At 46.1% G+C, this 15,422-nt stretch overlaps 1 protein-coding gene and 1 long non-coding RNA gene across 2 annotated transcripts in view; one reads left to right on the forward strand and one right to left on the reverse strand.

Annotated features, from left to right (window-relative positions):
* The first annotated feature begins 2,246 nt into the window (after positions 1-2,246).
* LOC109319197 overlaps positions 2,247-15,422 on the forward strand; it is a 23,427-nt gene continuing 10,251 nt past the window's right edge. Inside the window, exon 1 of the long non-coding RNA XR_002103403.1 lies at positions 2,247-2,585. This is a non-coding gene — a long non-coding RNA (uncharacterized LOC109319197). The remainder of the gene's footprint in view (positions 2,586-15,422) is intronic.
* Positions 4,840-9,508, reverse strand: NDUFB4 (NADH:ubiquinone oxidoreductase subunit B4). Its single transcript, XM_019548708.1, has 3 exons — positions 9,284-9,508; positions 6,740-6,883; positions 4,840-5,016 (listed from the first exon to the last, which is right to left on the reverse strand). Exons 1-3 carry the CDS (start codon positions 9,479-9,481, stop codon positions 4,954-4,956), a joined length of 405 nt encoding a protein of 134 aa, XP_019404253.1. The 5' UTR covers positions 9,482-9,508; the 3' UTR covers positions 4,840-4,953.

Raw genomic sequence — 15,422 nt, forward strand, 5'->3', positions numbered from 1 at the left:
AAAAAGCCTCAACACACACTGCTGGGGGTGCTGCTGGGGGGAGGAGGGAGACCCCTCCATGCAGTGTGGGGCAGTGAGAGGCAGCAGGGATCAGCCCCTGCCTGGCAGCACCTGCTGAGTCAGGGCTTTTTTCCCCCACCCCAAAGTGGCAGGAACTGGGGCAGCCATTGCCAGACTGGGAGGGGTGGGGGATGGCCTTGGCTTGGCCAATTCGGAGATTCAATTTGGCTGCTGCCGAATCGGGAATGATTCGAATCACCAAATCAAATCACTGTCCCCCAAATTGGCCATATCCAAAGCAAATACTAGCTGCTTCACACAGGCCCATCCTCTTGTATCACTTTAGTTTAAGCAGATCCCTTCTCAGCTGAAGCCTGAATCTACAGAGCACTCAAACCAAAACAAGTGCCCACATAAGGAAGTGCATCTATTTAAAATCAGTTCCTAAAGCAGTTTACTTTAACCAGCACCACTTTTTCAGGTAGACAAGGCCATCTTTTGCATGCATAAGAATGAAAGGAAAACCTAGGGTAGTGATTCCCAACTAGGGTTCTGCAAGATCTTGTAAGGATGGTACAACAGCCCTGTGCAAGGAGGTAAGCACACCACTCACTCCTCCCCTTACTTGGCCCACAGACCTGTGGACAAGGAGCACTGGAGATGTTTCCTCCCATCTCCCAGCAACGTCTGTGCCAGCTGCTCAGAACAGAGCACTCCACTGTGGAAAGGCAGATGTACAGATACATGGATGTGGAGCTGAGCTTTTTAGCCCAGCTCTTCACACACTCTGATTCCCAACATGCAAATCCCCAGAGAAGCAGCTTCAGTAGTGAGGGGCATTGTACTTGCCCCCTCAAATATGAGGGGGGCAGGGAAGGGGTGTCCCTCCCAGATCTTGTGTTCTGTTGCCTACACTCCTGCCCTTCCCACCCCCTCAGCATTTCCCATATACCACATGTACAGCCTGGCACCTTGCCCTTGTTGGCTGGGTGTTCCCAGGCTTTATCCATTTTGGCACCAGGGCTGGAGTTCAGGTAGGATTGCCCCCAGATAGCTAAGGGCAACATTGACCTGCCAGATCCCAGTCACCTGCAGTAAACTGGATCCATGGGTAGGGAGTCCAGGTACCTTGCTGGGAACATGTGTGGGGCAGGCAGAGCTAGGCCCAAAGTGGGGAATATTTTACTCATATTTTATAATATAGTAATACAACTGATTAGTAACATATTGATAAATAGCATACACTTACATTTATAATATTTATACTACATTAGTTTTTTAATTGGGTGCCACTAAGTTCTGAAAACTTAGGGACAGTGCCCCAAGTCTGAAAAGGCTGATAAGCATTGGTTTAGGTACAAGTCTCAGACTGAAACAGTTGAACAAGTTTGGCATGTCCTGTCTTGAGGGAGAGGTGCAAGTTCTATGATTTGATGCAAGAGTGGGAGAGGTACATAGGTAACCTAATAATTAAAGCACAACAGTTGGAACCAGGACACAGCTGCTTCTGTCTGGGGGAAAAAAAACACTGCTAACAGTAGGTTTAGCATCAAGCCAGAGCCCTGCATAAAGGTGCTGTGAATATGCAGAGTATTGCCACCTAGGATGCACTGGAGATCCTTTGATTTTTGAGTTTTCTGTTCTTAGTGAAATAAACCTCTGGCTGAAAATTCAAGGCCAAGGGATAAGCTAGTACTAAGTACTCTAGGGGCTGAAACAGTACTTGGTTGGGGGGGTTAACTCACACTAGTCCAAATCAGTCAGCAAGCTTGAATGTCTTTTGCTGTAGGCACTCACATCAATTGATACTAATGATAATGTGTTGCCAGCACACATGCTGAAGTTTTGTAGCGTATAACCGTCTTCTCTCTCTAAACCTAATTCACCTTTTCCCCATCACTGAATAGAGTCACTTCACAGCCAGCCAGGAAACAACTCAGTCCCCCACAGCACAACACACACCTTGCATGAAACATTCTGAGGAGTCTGAAAATAACAAGACTAGTAAACAGGCCATTCTAGCTCCAACTACTGAACTCTATCAGTAGAGACTGTCAGTCCCTTTTACTTGTACAAAGGGCATGTCCAGATGAGTATGCAAGTGCGTTTCCCCAAGGAAAAATAGCAGCACCTGGGCTGGCCCTAGGAGCCTTACCTCAGGTTCTGGGGGCCTCCCAGTGCTGCAGCAATGGTGATCTGGGCACATGGAACCTGGCTGGCAGCTGGAGTGTGGCTCTGGCTGGTCAGCACACACTGCAGTCATATACGCCACTCTGCCTCTTTCTTTTTTTGAGTGTTTTTTAATCCTGCAATCTAATTTTGGCTCCACCCAGCAAATATGCAGTGCTGAGAACCTTTTGACTTGTGCCACCTGCATTTTGCAGCACCTCAAAAGCCTTTGAGGCGCTGCAAAGTGCATGTGTGCACTCATCTGGACATACCCAAAGAGTTTCAGACAGGTGCAGCGATTTTACCAGCAACCCCACCCTGAGAGACGAGATGAGTGTAATGCCTCTGTAACCCCTACCAAACAATTTGCTCAACTGGCCTGAAACAAATACATCTGCAGGAGAGAATTTACATGTGTGGCAACTCAAGTCCCAATTAGCTGAGGAAATAGGTCCTGAGAGAGCAAATTAGTTTGTGGCAGCAAGAAGGTGGTTAATTTAGCATGCTCAGACAGGCAATTATTTTTCCCTAAATGCCAGTTTCTCTGTGCTCTGAGGCCTCTCATTTCACTGACCCATAGCCATATTTGGTGATGTCATTTGAGAGTGACACATTTCAGAAACAACTGGGGAAGGAGAACTGTCTGGAGAGTTATTTAAGCAAATGGGAAAATGGAAGGCAGCTGGGAATGCAGGAGGGTTTGTAAAAACATCACACAGGCTACAGCTGTGGGGAACTGCCAGACAGCTCCAGCACAGTGGAGATTGGGGCCTCAATGAATAAATGAGGTGTGATGTGAATAGAGAAAGGTGACAGCCAAAGGTCAGAATATTTAGCCACTACCATCAAAGGGGACTGCATGGGAATTATGCTCTTGCTCCTTTTTGATACAGAGGGTGCTGCTACTTGCGTTTCCCTTCAGTAGCATCAAAAATGTAAAGACTTCTCTCACAGTTTGCTCTCTTTGGTCACACAAATGGATTGGGAGAATGGTCAGGTCTCATGTGAAAGGACAGTGCTTTGAATAATTTATATACAAAAAGACAGTCCTCTTCTCCCAAGCATTTGACATGCACACGTGTTTTCTATTATCTGTACTGTGATGGCATCTAGAGGCCAAACAAAAAATTAAATTAGACAGCCTGAATTAAAATCCTTTCCCTCATGAATACCCCATTGGTGCTTCTCCTTTCAGAGTCCTACTAGTTCTCCAGCTATGCAGGACATAAGAGACCAGTATTTGTAATGTTAAGGAAAAGCACAAGACACTCTTCTGGGCTTTCATACACAATCTATAAGGAGGCAAAAGGGCACAAACCCATTTTTCTCTCTCTCTGCTAGCCACTGTAAGCTAGTTCTTTGCCTGTGAATAGCACCTTTTCTTTCCAAAGTCCTTTGTCCACCTTACACAAGAAATTCAAAGCATATTTCTGAGATCTCTGTTATTCCCATTTTGCAGATGCAGGCCCCTAGTATAGAGTTGGAAGGGACCTCAAGGAACATCTGGTCCAAACCCCTGCACAAATGGTGGAATACTATTCCTAAACTATCCCTGTCAAATGCTTACCCAGCATCTTCTTACAAACCTACATTGAAGGAGATTTTACAGTTTCTCCAGGCAGTTTATGCCACTGTCTTACTCTAAGAGAAACAGGTTTTCTGAAAGACCTAATCTAAATCTACTGTCACAATTTACTACCACTGTTTCATATAGTGCCCTATGCAGCAAGGGAGATCAATTATTCTCCCTCTTCTCTCAAATGGTAACCTCTCAAAAATTTGAAAACTGCTACCATGTCATCCTCAACACACATACACATCCCTTAGTCTTTTCCTATACATGCTAAACACACCTATCACTCAACCTTTCTTTGTATGGCTTGCCTTGCAATCCCTTTATCATTTTTGTCACCTGCCTCTGGACCCTATCTTGCCCCCCTCCCTCACCCCGCAATCCTTAAACAACAGAGCCCAGCAATTACTTTAGATTATATAGTATACTAAACTGGCAATGACTAACTACCCCTTTTTATTTTATTTTTAAGTCCTTGTTCCCCTACTTAAATGCTTCTTGTGAATGAGGAAATGTAGCTGACCATACACACTGTAAGAGCTCTCAGTTCATGGGGTAAATCCACCAATCCTTACTTAAGGAAATATCCTATTAAATTGTTAAGAAACTTACAAGAGTAGAGGGTTGGGGCCTCCAGGGTTTTAGGTAAAATGGAGACTTAAATTTAATCCATTTCAAAGCAGTAACTCAGAGAAAAAGCAGTCAAGCAGCCTCCTAACCTACTCAGATCAGCTACTGAATTATTCAAAACCTGTCATCAAAAGTTGCTTGTTATTTGATTAGATCAAGCTATATAGCCGAACTGGCTCCAAGGCAGAAACAATGAGCACGCAAGCGAGACGGACATTCAGGAAGAATCCTGGACTCATTGCATACTTTAGACTGCTATAACTTTAAATATCATTCTAAGCTGCACTTAGATAGGTGCATGACTTACATGTATTAAATAGAAGCCCTGTGCGCAGATCCAAGATAATAAATAAATGGTTTATGTTCCCAAATATACTCCTGTCTATAATCTTATCAATTTCAATTTTAGACCAGCAAATTTGTTCACCAAGTCACAGTTCCCACAACCATTAACAATAAGAGACTGATGAAGAGTAATACAGTTTATATTTTTAATATAGGATCAAATCTCAGCAATGTACAACATATTGGACATTCGAGGAAGGGCCCAATAACAGCGCTGCAACATCTGGTTCCCAGACTCAAAACTTGAGATGAGCCAGTAGCTTATGTTTGCCTTCCTTGATCTCCTTCTCTTTTTGAGCCTATGTTGAGAAGAAAACAAAATTACAATCCCATGAAACAAAAGAAACACTCCAGGGCACAAACTTATCTTCAGGCTGAAAGACTGCACATGCATTTATGAGTGGGAGCTGGAGAGAGCACATACCTCTGCTTTTGTTCTCCCAGCTGTTACCAAAATATCCAGTCATTCTCCCTTACCTGCCAGGCAGAAAAGCAATCTATGCCGGCACAGAAAACAGTAAACCACACAAGCTCCTACTCTCAAAACAGAAAAAGGATAGAACAATAATCTACTTCACTTCCATTGACCAATGAGGACTGTTCCCTATAATATGTTCTCTACAGGGCTTTGTCCTGACTAGTATTAAAAATTGTCCCAAATAATGTGTGTCCATTTTCTCTCTCAAGTAAAACTGTACTGGATTATTATTTCATTTTTGGGCAGGGGGCTGGACTTGATGATCTCCTGAGGTCCCTTCCAGCTCTAATGTCTATGAAAATGTCACTTGATTCCAAGCCTGTATTCTCCTTTGTACTGCAGTACCACCCAAGTGCCCCAGTCAGCCAAGATCCCACTTTGATCAGCCCTGTACAACAAGCACAAGGCAGCCTCTTCCAAAGAGCTCACGCTCCAAGCATTCTGGATCTGATCCTCTTACCCTTTATATTTGAGAGGAAGGGGTTTAATTCACTGTCTTGGCCTCAACACTATAAAATGGAAGTAACTTAATTAAAAGAACTGGAAAGATAAACCACAGAACAGTTTTGTGCTAAAGAATAAAGTTTTAAACATCACTGATAGCACAAACTGACTTCACTAGTATACAGAGAGTTTTATTTTCCACTTCTCTTGTATCAGGCTATTTGGGTTACAAAACACTGGCAAGAGACATTTGCATTAAACAAAATCTTTTTGAGCAATTCAGTTCTATGAACATTCCACCAATAGGTCCTTTAAACACTTAGGAACCTGACTTACATTTTTTTTAAAGGGATAGTGTAATTTAAATTTCCACTTCTTGGTCAAGGATTTGGTCATGTCTTTTAAAAGAAAGGAAACCACTCCTCCCCTCCCCACCTCAGTTCCACATGGACATAAATTCAGTGGATAAGAGTACAAGCACTGGTTTAGGAGGAGGTATCATCACACTTCCTTGAAAAACTGAACATGCTGGTAAGGAACTCACATTCTTCTGAATATGACAATTAAGCTCCTTGTGCTTCTAAAACCTAAGATAAGCTTCTCTAAAGATTACAAACCAGACTAAATGGAATACTGGCTTAGTGGAGAGACCCTCCCTCAACTATTCCGCTAACAGGAAAAATGACAATGCACCAGACTGTTGCCAACTCTCTCATTTGTCATCTAATAGATAAGAACAGTCAGAAGTCAATGACTTTTTTGGAGAATGTTATTTTAAACCAGAAGCTATTTACATAAACAGCATTAAGAAAAGCCCAGATAACACAGAACACTGCAACAGCTGCTGACAGAAAATAAGTTTCCCAGACCAATAAGGAATTGCCTCCAGTCATGAGCACATAAACAGCACTGCTAGAAATGCTTTGCAGTCAACCCCTACTGCTTTGGGAAAGTCACCCTAATATTACATTTTTCCTTCCTTTTCCATTACCCTACCAAGATGAGGTACCCCTGGGAATAAATGTTCTCACTCCAGTAAGAACTCTTGCCCCCAAGAGTTCTATTTTTATTAAAAGCGGTACGCATCTGGTTAAACTTACCCTCCGTGCTAGGAAGACATAAGTCCAGAATACAATAGGTCCAACTCCCCATAAAAGTCCCATAATGGATGTCTTTAGAGTGGGCCTGAAATGTGGATAGACATTTGTTCTAGCATAGGTCCAACGGAGCATGGCAGGGTCTTCCTAAATAGAAAGAAAATGCAGTGAGCAATGCTCAACTGTAACATGATTCATGTTAACCTGCTTTACACCTCAGAGGGCACCTATTATGTTTCTCAGTCAAGGAGACTAAAGCAAAGCTTATTAACTGGATCTCATGTCCCTCTCACTTAACCAAAGCAATGGAATTTCACTTCCCAAATTATATAGCATCAGGCTCATGTAATATCCCCAAAGCCTGGTCTTTCCTTACAGCCTATTTCTGAAGGAATAGCCTGTGCCCTAAAGAGGTTCTGAGGATTCATTAGCTCACATTTAAACAACTGAAGATGCCAGCATTTGTATTGGCCAACATAGCCGAGTAACAAAAGTATTTAATCATTTTAACCTTGTTTACACTGACAAGGCTCTTGAGGAGACCCACTGAAAGGTCAGGGCAGATAAATGCGAGTCAAGAACTAGCAAGCTGCATCTCCTGATCACACATCAACTCCTGGTACAGCCCTACACTAGTCAATCCTCCAACTTCTGCTTCCCCACTGAAGTGCATCAGAGGTGCAATATGGTTGAGTCTGCAACAAACAACCAGCAAATTATCAGAAAAAGAATCTAACACAGGTCAAAACACTCCTACCCCTGTGTGCTAACCCCTAGAACTTTGTGCCTCTCAAAAGAAATCTGAAAGAGGCTTTACAAGAAGCCTCCAAATCTCACTGTATCCTCACAGGCTGAGGTAACACAACTTTAAGACAGATCTTTCCTGCGCAAGAATAAACATAAATTCTTTCTTAAAAAAGGGGAAAAAAAATAGGGAAGCAGATATGGGGTTTACATGGCTGCACAGAGCAGTGCCGTGATCTCAGAGCCGACTGAGCCTTTGGCCTGACCTGTGTATCACTTTGCACACCTTTAACTAAAAGTACCATGTTCTAATGCATGTAGCACATGCCAACGTTCACCTGGGGTTAGCACCTGCACAGCCAAACCTGAACATCACAACCTCAGTAAAACTGTCACTAAATTGGTATTACAGTAAACTTCTCCACCTAAACCAGTGGTTCCCAACAGGGGAGCCACAAGACCCCTTCAGGAAGGGCCCTGCATTACAGTACCGTGCACACACCTCACGCAGGAGTGACTGCAGCAGGAACAGGTGACAAAATACAGGGCATGCAGACAAATAATCTGCCCCTTTGAAAAAAAAGCTGCCACTGCCAGGCATACCTGCCTGTCTGGGAGGAGCATACAGGGCTGGACCAGAAAGTGGCTGCAGCGAGAGCAAGCTTTCATCAGGCATATTAGCTAACCCTAGCGCAGGACAGCACCCTCTTCTACTGCAGCCGCTTCCTGATCTGGCTCTAGAGGCACATTGATTTGGCAGCCACAGCAGCACCCCAGTGGAGAACCAGGGGAGCCAGCTGATGCATCTTAATGGTGGACCTCAAGAGAAGGGGGGGGGGGAAGTGTCACATTCAGGTGAGCTCTGGAGGCACCACTACTCTAGACCAGTGGTCTCCAAACTTTTTTGATCGTGCACCCCTACCTGTAAAAAATTTTTGAGCACGCACCCCCTATATATGTATATTTATTGGGGGCGCCACTGTGAACCCCGCCACATTGTGGAACTCCCATTCTTCCCTCAGGATACCTCACGTACTGTATGTGACATGTGACCGTCTGACATATGGACCAAGTGAGGGCACCAGTGTCAATCCATATATTAAATATTAGTAAAGCTTAATTTCTTTCTTATTTTTTTAGATTAAAAAAATAGATATAAATAGAAGTTCTAATATTTTCTTCCTGCACCCCAATGAATCATCTTGCACACCCCCTGGGGTGCATGCACCCCACTTCAGAGACCACTGCTCTAGACAACCTCACGCTCCTGCAACAGAGATGTGTGGGGTTGGGGTGGTGCCTGGGGTGACTTGGAAGACCACCAAAAGGGGCAAATGGCCACAAGGCTCCAAACAGTAGCTTCCTGGACACATGCACTAGAGACAGCAGTTGGAAAGAGCAGGGGGGGGGACCACCTGTCCTCAACTGAGCAGGGCTGCCCTGAAATGTAAGCCTCAAATCCTGGTCCTGGGCTGAATGACTCTGGGACACCATTTGTCATGGATTCCCCTAGACACTGTCAAACCATAGCCACCATCATGCCACCCCAGCATCATGTACATGGAACCAGGTTTTGCTGGAGAAAAACACAAATTTTCTCCTTTGAAGGAGAAAAACATGGGAAAGCCGTTTTCCCTTTGTAGGCTGAGAGACCTCCAGCCTACGCTGCCTGCGGGGGAGGCGGAAACATAAGGACACACGGGCAGACTAAGGCCCCCATGGTGCGGGAGGGGCGGGGCCGCGCCTCCATTCGGAAGAGGTGCTCCCCGGGGTCCCCGCCCCCCGACCCGGCCCCGCACGCACGATGAGCCCCTGGCGGTGAGGGTCGTTGAGTTTCAGCTGGTACTGGAGCTTGAGGCGGGCGCGGATGGCCAGGCGCTCAGCCTGCTGCTGGCGCGTCTGCTCGGACTGCTGATACTCGGCCGGATCGAGCGTCCGCGGCAACGACACGCCGACCAGCGGTTTGTAGCCCACACCCTTTAAACGAGATGAGTCCGCCATCTTCACCTAACGCCCTCTTCTGCGCAGGAGCGGAAGCGCCCTCTCACCCTGGAAGTAAGGCACAGGCGGGGGCCGGACAGAGGAGGGGCTTGTTGCCATGGTTACTGGGGAGTCGCTGCTGCCCCCGCCCCCCTCAGCGTCTCTGAGGGTTCTGCCCGCCTGCAGGCACCGCCCCACGCGCATGCGCGCTTTCGTGGGCCAGGGGGCTCGCTCATGTGCTGTTCTTACGGGTTAGGGTTTGGGGTTCTTATGGGTCTTCTTGGCGCGTTAGCAGGGAACCTGGTTTTCTCTGATTAAAAAAATCCCCAATTTTCTAGTTACCCAAAAAAAAAGTAACCCAAAATTCACATTCTCCCGTTATTAAAATGAAACACCACTAATGCATAGTGGTATATACATCTATATCTAAATGTATATACCACTATGCATTTGGAAAAGGTGCATGCGCATGCACGTGTGTGTGCATGCGCGCGTGCACGTGTGTGTAAACACCATATATATAACTCCAAATCCTGACCCATATATTATATATATATATATATATATATGGTGTGTGTGTGTCTATTTATATCTATAGATATAGATAGATATAAATCTATTTGGATATAGATATATATATGCACCTTTTTCCAAATGCATAGTGGTATATATAGCTATATAGATAGATACCTCTCTCTCTCTCTCTCTCTCTCTCTCTCTATATATATATATATATAGTGGTGTTTCATCTTGTTCACAGAAATAAAAATTGGGGATTTATTTTTTCATCAGAGAAAACCAGGGTCCCTGCATATTAGTGCACTGACATCCTGGCTGTAGGAGCTGGGCTCATAGGACAGCCAGGCTAGAAGGTACCTCCAGAGGTCATCCATTCTGCCCCTTGCTTGAGACAGGGTGCTCCCTGGCTAGCCACCCCAGCCAAGTGCCTGTCTAACCTGCTTTTGAGAGTTTCCAAGCATGGAAAGTCCACAACTTCTCTAGGTAGCCTGCTCCCATGCCTGGCTGCTCTCAGATTCAGGAAGTTCCTCCTCATCTCCAGCCTTAATTCCCCCTGCTGCAACTTGCCTTGCCCCTTACAGCCACAAAAAAAGCCTAGCCTCATTCTCTCTATAATCATCCTTCAGCTATTGAAATGACTGCTATTGAAATACCTCCTCAGGCTTCCCTTCTCCAGCTGAAATAAACCTAGTTCTCAGAGTCAGGAATTTCCTCTGTCTCCAGCCTAAACGTTCCCCACTGCAGCCTGAGGCCCTTGCTCCTAGTCCTATCCCCTGCAGCCACAGAGTAAAGCCCATCTCCATCCTCTCTATAATCACTCTTCAGGTATATGAAGATTTATCAAATACTGCCTCAGTCTTCTCTTCTCCAGGCTAAATAACACTCACTGTTTCAGCTTTTCTTCATAACTCTCACCTCCTAGGCCCCTGATCAATTTTGTTGCCCTGTGCTGGACTCTTTCCGAACCATCCACTTTTTTCTTGAAGTGTGGGGTCCAGCACTGCACACTGTGCTCCAGGTGAGGTTTCACCACTGCTGAATAGAGTGGAAGAATCACTTCCCTTGATTTACAAAGGATGTTCCTGTTAATACAACCCAAGATGCTGCTGGCTTACTTTGTAATAAGAGTATGCCGTTGGTCCATATTCAGCTTATGGTCTACTGTGAACCCCCAGTCCTTCTCTGCAGTACTTTAACTTAGTCAGTCATTCCCCAGGCTGTATTTGTGCATGCAGTTATTCTGTCCAAAGTGCAGGACTTTGCACTTGTCCTTGTTGAAATTCATTTGATTGCAGACCATTTTTTCAGTTCATACAGATCATAGGATAACCCAGCCAATTCCTTTAGTACCCTCAGGTGCATCCCATCCAGCCCTGGCAACTTGAAAGCATCTAGCTTGTCTAATCCATAGCCTAGTCTGCCATCACTCTAGGCGGTTTGTCTCCTTCCCTCTCTCTCCTGTCACCTACATTTGTCAGCTGGATCCTAGCCCCGTCTTCCAGAGTATGTTATTCCACCTAATGTGGTATCATCCACAAATTTGCTAAGGGTGCGCTCAATCCAAACTTGCAAATCATTAATGAAGATGCCGAACAATACCAGACCCAGGACAGACCTCCTCCCAACTAGACATTGAGCCATTGGGGACTACTTGCTGAGTATGATGATCCAACTAACTGTGTATCCACTTTATAGTACTTGGATCTAGTCTGTATTTCCTCAGCTTGTTAATGACAATACCATGGAAGCTAGCACCCAAAGCGTTGCTAAGTCAAGGTATACCATGTCCACTGCTCTCCACTCATCCACAGAGCTTGTCACTTTATCATAGGACAGGGGTAGGCAAAATACAGCCCGCAGGCTGAATCCGGCCAGCCAGGCAATTCCATCTGGCCCGTGAGTGCACATCAATGAAGTTTACCCCACGCAGCCTCCGCGGCTCGCTCACACCCTCGTGTGCAGAAGGGCCAGGCCCAGCAAGCACACAGCTTCTGGGTGGGGCTACTGATGCCACTGTTATAGCCACTGCAGGACCTGCTCAGTTTTCCCAGTGTCCAGCAGCTTCTCCTTGTCTGCAGCACTCGCTTCAGGCAACAGGTAGGGAAGTGGTGGTGGCAGAAGCTGCGGCCAGGGGGAGAGGCTGCAGTTGGGTGAGGATGGGGAGCACGGGTCTGGGGCTGGTGGCAGCGTGGAGCCTGTGCCCAGTGGGGCAGTGGGAGTGTGGAGCTTGGGTGGGCAGAGTATGAGTGCGAGGGAGGGTGAAGGGGTGTGAGGACCCCCCACACACTCTCCCCCCGGCCTCACATGGCACACAGCTCCTGTTGCTGGTGGCAGAAGGAGGCAGGGGCCCTCAGGGCAATCATGACACTGCTGCCTGGCAGCATGCAGCCCTGGCCAGACTTGAGCATGGTACAGCCTCTATCGCATGGCACTCCCTGCAACACACAGGCAGCTCCCGGCACTCACACAGCACCAGAGGAAGCCCTGCATGCTGGACCCAGCTGCCTTCCACACCCTGTGCATCTGCTGGGACTCCGGCAGAAGTGGCAGGGAGCCCTGCCCCTGCTTCTGTGGCTGCAGCAAGCTCCATTGCATGGTGCCATGTGAGTGCCAGGAGCTGCAAGTGCATGGTGGGGGAGTGCTGTGTGATAAAGGCAGGCTGGGCAGGCTGCACTCCTTGTCACCACGCACAGCTTTGGCCAGAGCCACATGCCACCAGGCAGCAGTGCTACAAGTTCCCTGAGGCCCCGTCGATAGCAAGAGCTGCGCACTATGGGGGAGAGTGTGAGTGGGTGAGTCCCCAAACCCCCTACCCTCCCTCATACCCCACAAACCCCATGCACCCACACTCTGCCCCCAAACCCCCCAACATATACACCCCCTGCAACATACCCTACAATCCTCAACACACACACAGCCCACCAAATGTATTCACCCACCCCAACCACATCCCACATCCCACATCCCCCACACACAAAATACAAGAATTTTTTTTTGACCTATTATTCCATCACCTCTATATATACCGCACAAACACAAATCATGACAAAAATATTTTTGTAATAAAATTAAAACGTGTTATAGTAAATGTTTGACTTTCTGTATATGATTTGGTTTTTTTTAGTTCAGATGACAATCCCCCTCCTTTAGACAAAGGAGCACTTCTGGGGGCAAGGGGAGGGGCTTCCAGTGGCAAAGGTCAGGGGTTGTCCCAGTGGTGCCCAATCCCCACCAGCAACCTGGAGGCACATATGGGGAGCCCACTGCTGTGCTAGAAACAAACACACCCTGCTAGGGGAGTGCTTCCCACCAGTTGCCTGAAGGGGTGAATATAATATAAGTCTATATTTAATTAATAGAATATTAATAATATAATGCTTACTCTATCATATTCATAATATATTTGTATTAGTTATTTAAATGGGGTGAGGTCTCTCTGAGGCCAGGAGTGGAAACCTTGTGCAGCCTCCCCAAAGACAACAGATTTGTTCTGTGTGCTCTTCAAAAGCAAGGGTGCAAGGTGGAAACTCTTAAGAGTGCGAGTGTTTTTCATGATAAGCGTTGACCAAGGCTGAGACTAAAGAAATGCTTTTGAACCTCGTGCCTCAACGCAGAAATTCCCTTGTGTGAACTGAGAGTATGAATTGAGAAATATGAGCCACTGACCAGGTCTGAGACTAAGGTTGGGTTCAGCCGCCCCAAGGCTGTCCGGAAGGGCAGTTTTGAATGCAAGGAGGCCCAACTGGAACCTCATGACCCAATGGACAGGTTTACCCTTTCCCCACCCTCATAATGAGCTGTGTCTAACCGTGAGTAACTGCATTGTGTGCAGTGGAGTCTTGTCTTTGGACATTAGCCACAGCATCTCTGTGCCACTAGCAAATCTCACAACCTGACCGGACACCCTGAATAAGACATTCCTGTATGAAAGACCGGTGTGAATTGAGTTTAAAGATATGGGGAACGGAAAGTCTAAAGACATACCAGCTCCGCCAAAAGGGACTCCAGTATTGTACATGTACACACACTATGGCCATAAAAGTTGTAAGTTTCTAGACAAATGGAATTGGTATACCAGAGATGATTTTAGCCTGCAGTTTCCCCTGGAGGGAACATGTGATTTAAGTAAAATTGTTCATCTCCGCAGAGACCTTGGGTAAAGAGGTAGTAATATACCACAGACTCAGTGGGACACATTTTTTGATTGGTATAAAGACGCTTTCAAAAGACATCAAGAATCTCAAGTTTGGAGTCTTAAGGACTCCCAAGAGAAACTGAAATCTCAGATAAAGGAATTAAAACAGAAAAGTGCACCAAAAATGCCCCATCAATACCATCAGCACCAAAACAACGATATCCACAAATAACTGAGAATGAATCTGCAGAAGATATAATTGATTTTCTTAATGTGCCACCCCCACATCAGTCCCAGGCACAATCTGAACCTGAAGAAGTCCAAAGTAAAATAGGCTCTTCTGGCAGGATTAGCCCTCCTCACCAGGAAACTATCACTCAACAACCGTCACCTGCCCCCGGGGCATGCCCACGTCCACCGGAGGCATGGCATCTGTCTCCTGAAATCTCAACCCCCTCCTCTTGTTTAAGGTCTGGTACCCAGTATGGTCCAGCCCCTTCTTTAAAATCTAAAAAGGCTCAGCTTATGCCTTTTCACCAACTTCCAGGGCAAGGTGCAAATGGGGAAACTATAATCACAGTCCCTGTCCCCTGGACCCCAGGAGATCTCCTAAACCTTGTTAAACAATTTCCCAACATCAGAGAGGAACCCAAAAAATTTAGAGATGAATTAGACACTGTAATCCGTTGTTATAATCCAACATAGGCATATTTGAACCAATTAATGCGAAGTGTTCTGCCCTCTGAGGTCCTCAACCACCTCATTGCACAGGCTTCTTGGCCTCCTCAAGACCCTGGAATAGGAGATCACTTACCAGATGCCCAAAGACGCCTCCTTGAGGCTGTGCTTAACATTTGCCCCAGGAAAACTGACTGGGCCAAAATACATAACTGTAAACAAAATAAAGGAGAATCCCCAGCAGACTACATGGACTGCTTGAAACTAGTATTTGAAAGACATTCTGGTATTGAAAATGCAGCTGAAACTGCCCCAAAAGCAGCTGCTTCCACTTTTGTCCACGGACTTCTTTCTAAAGTCCAGGAACTGTTGTGCATAATTGCTGTAGGTTGGCAGACTAAGCCACTTGCAGAACTAGTCACCATTGCAAATCATTGTACAACCTGCCAGGAAAAGAAAAAGGAATCCACAGAAACTAAGCTAATGTCATTACAATTACAGACTTTAAGCAGGGGCAGAAGCCAAGTTTCCCATCAAGGACAGTTCAGAGGCAGGGGATGTGGTCATGGGATGGGATGAGGAGGATTGCAGTCCCAAAATAATGACAGTTGTCATTATTGTGGCCAACCA

The sequence above is a fragment of the Crocodylus porosus genome, unplaced genomic scaffold (genome assembly GCF_001723895.1).
Source record: "Crocodylus porosus isolate Cpor-Errol unplaced genomic scaffold, CroPor_comp1, whole genome shotgun sequence".
Taxonomy (NCBI): Eukaryota; Metazoa; Chordata; order Crocodylia; family Crocodylidae; genus Crocodylus; species Crocodylus porosus.

Coding starts and splice junctions, on each gene's coding strand:
- NDUFB4 (XM_019548708.1), bottom strand. CDS start 9,481: ATGGCGGACTCATCTCGTTTAAAGGGTGTGGGCTACAAACCGCTGGTC. Junction 6,884..9,283: donor CTCACCGCCAGGGGCTCATC/GTGCGTGCGGGG, acceptor CTTTCTATTTAG/GAAGACCCTGCCATGCTCCG. Junction 5,017..6,739: donor ATGTCTTCCTAGCACGGAGG/GTAAGTTTAACC, acceptor TTCTCAACATAG/GCTCAAAAAGAGAAGGAGAT.